The 237-nt window shown below is 73.0% G+C and overlaps 1 protein-coding gene across 1 annotated transcript in view; it reads right to left on the bottom strand.

Moving 5' to 3' along the window:
* Positions 1-237, bottom strand: part of TBKBP1 (TBK1 binding protein 1) — a 15,856-nt gene that overhangs the window by 2,472 nt on the left and 13,147 nt on the right. The window contains exon 9 of the mRNA XM_024744358.1: positions 52-237. Coding sequence (XP_024600126.1) covers positions 52-237 — 186 coding nt within the window. The remainder of the gene's footprint in view (positions 1-51) is intronic.

Here is a 237-nt window from a genome sequence, read left to right as displayed (position 1 = left end):
CCCGCCGGGTCTGAGGCACGTGCTTACGTGCCCGCGCACGTGCCCACTCACGTTGATGGACGGCCAGGACTGCGCGTGCTCGGCGTGGGTGTAGGCGGTGGCGGCGGGCGACTCCGGGATGGGGAAACCAGCGCAGAACGAGGCGCAGCGGATGGCGCCAGCCTCCGGGCTGGGCGGGCTGGCGGGCACGGCCCACTCCTCCTCCTCCGACGGCTGCTTCTCGAAGCGCAGGCGGAT

This window comes from Neophocaena asiaeorientalis, unplaced genomic scaffold, assembly GCF_003031525.2.
Source record: "Neophocaena asiaeorientalis asiaeorientalis breed wild unplaced genomic scaffold, Neophocaena_asiaeorientalis_V1.1 scaffold1, whole genome shotgun sequence".
Taxonomy (NCBI): Eukaryota; Metazoa; Chordata; class Mammalia; order Artiodactyla; family Phocoenidae; genus Neophocaena; species Neophocaena asiaeorientalis.
Note: the sequence above shows the minus strand (reverse complement) of the source record. Positions and strands in the feature narration are given on the sequence as shown.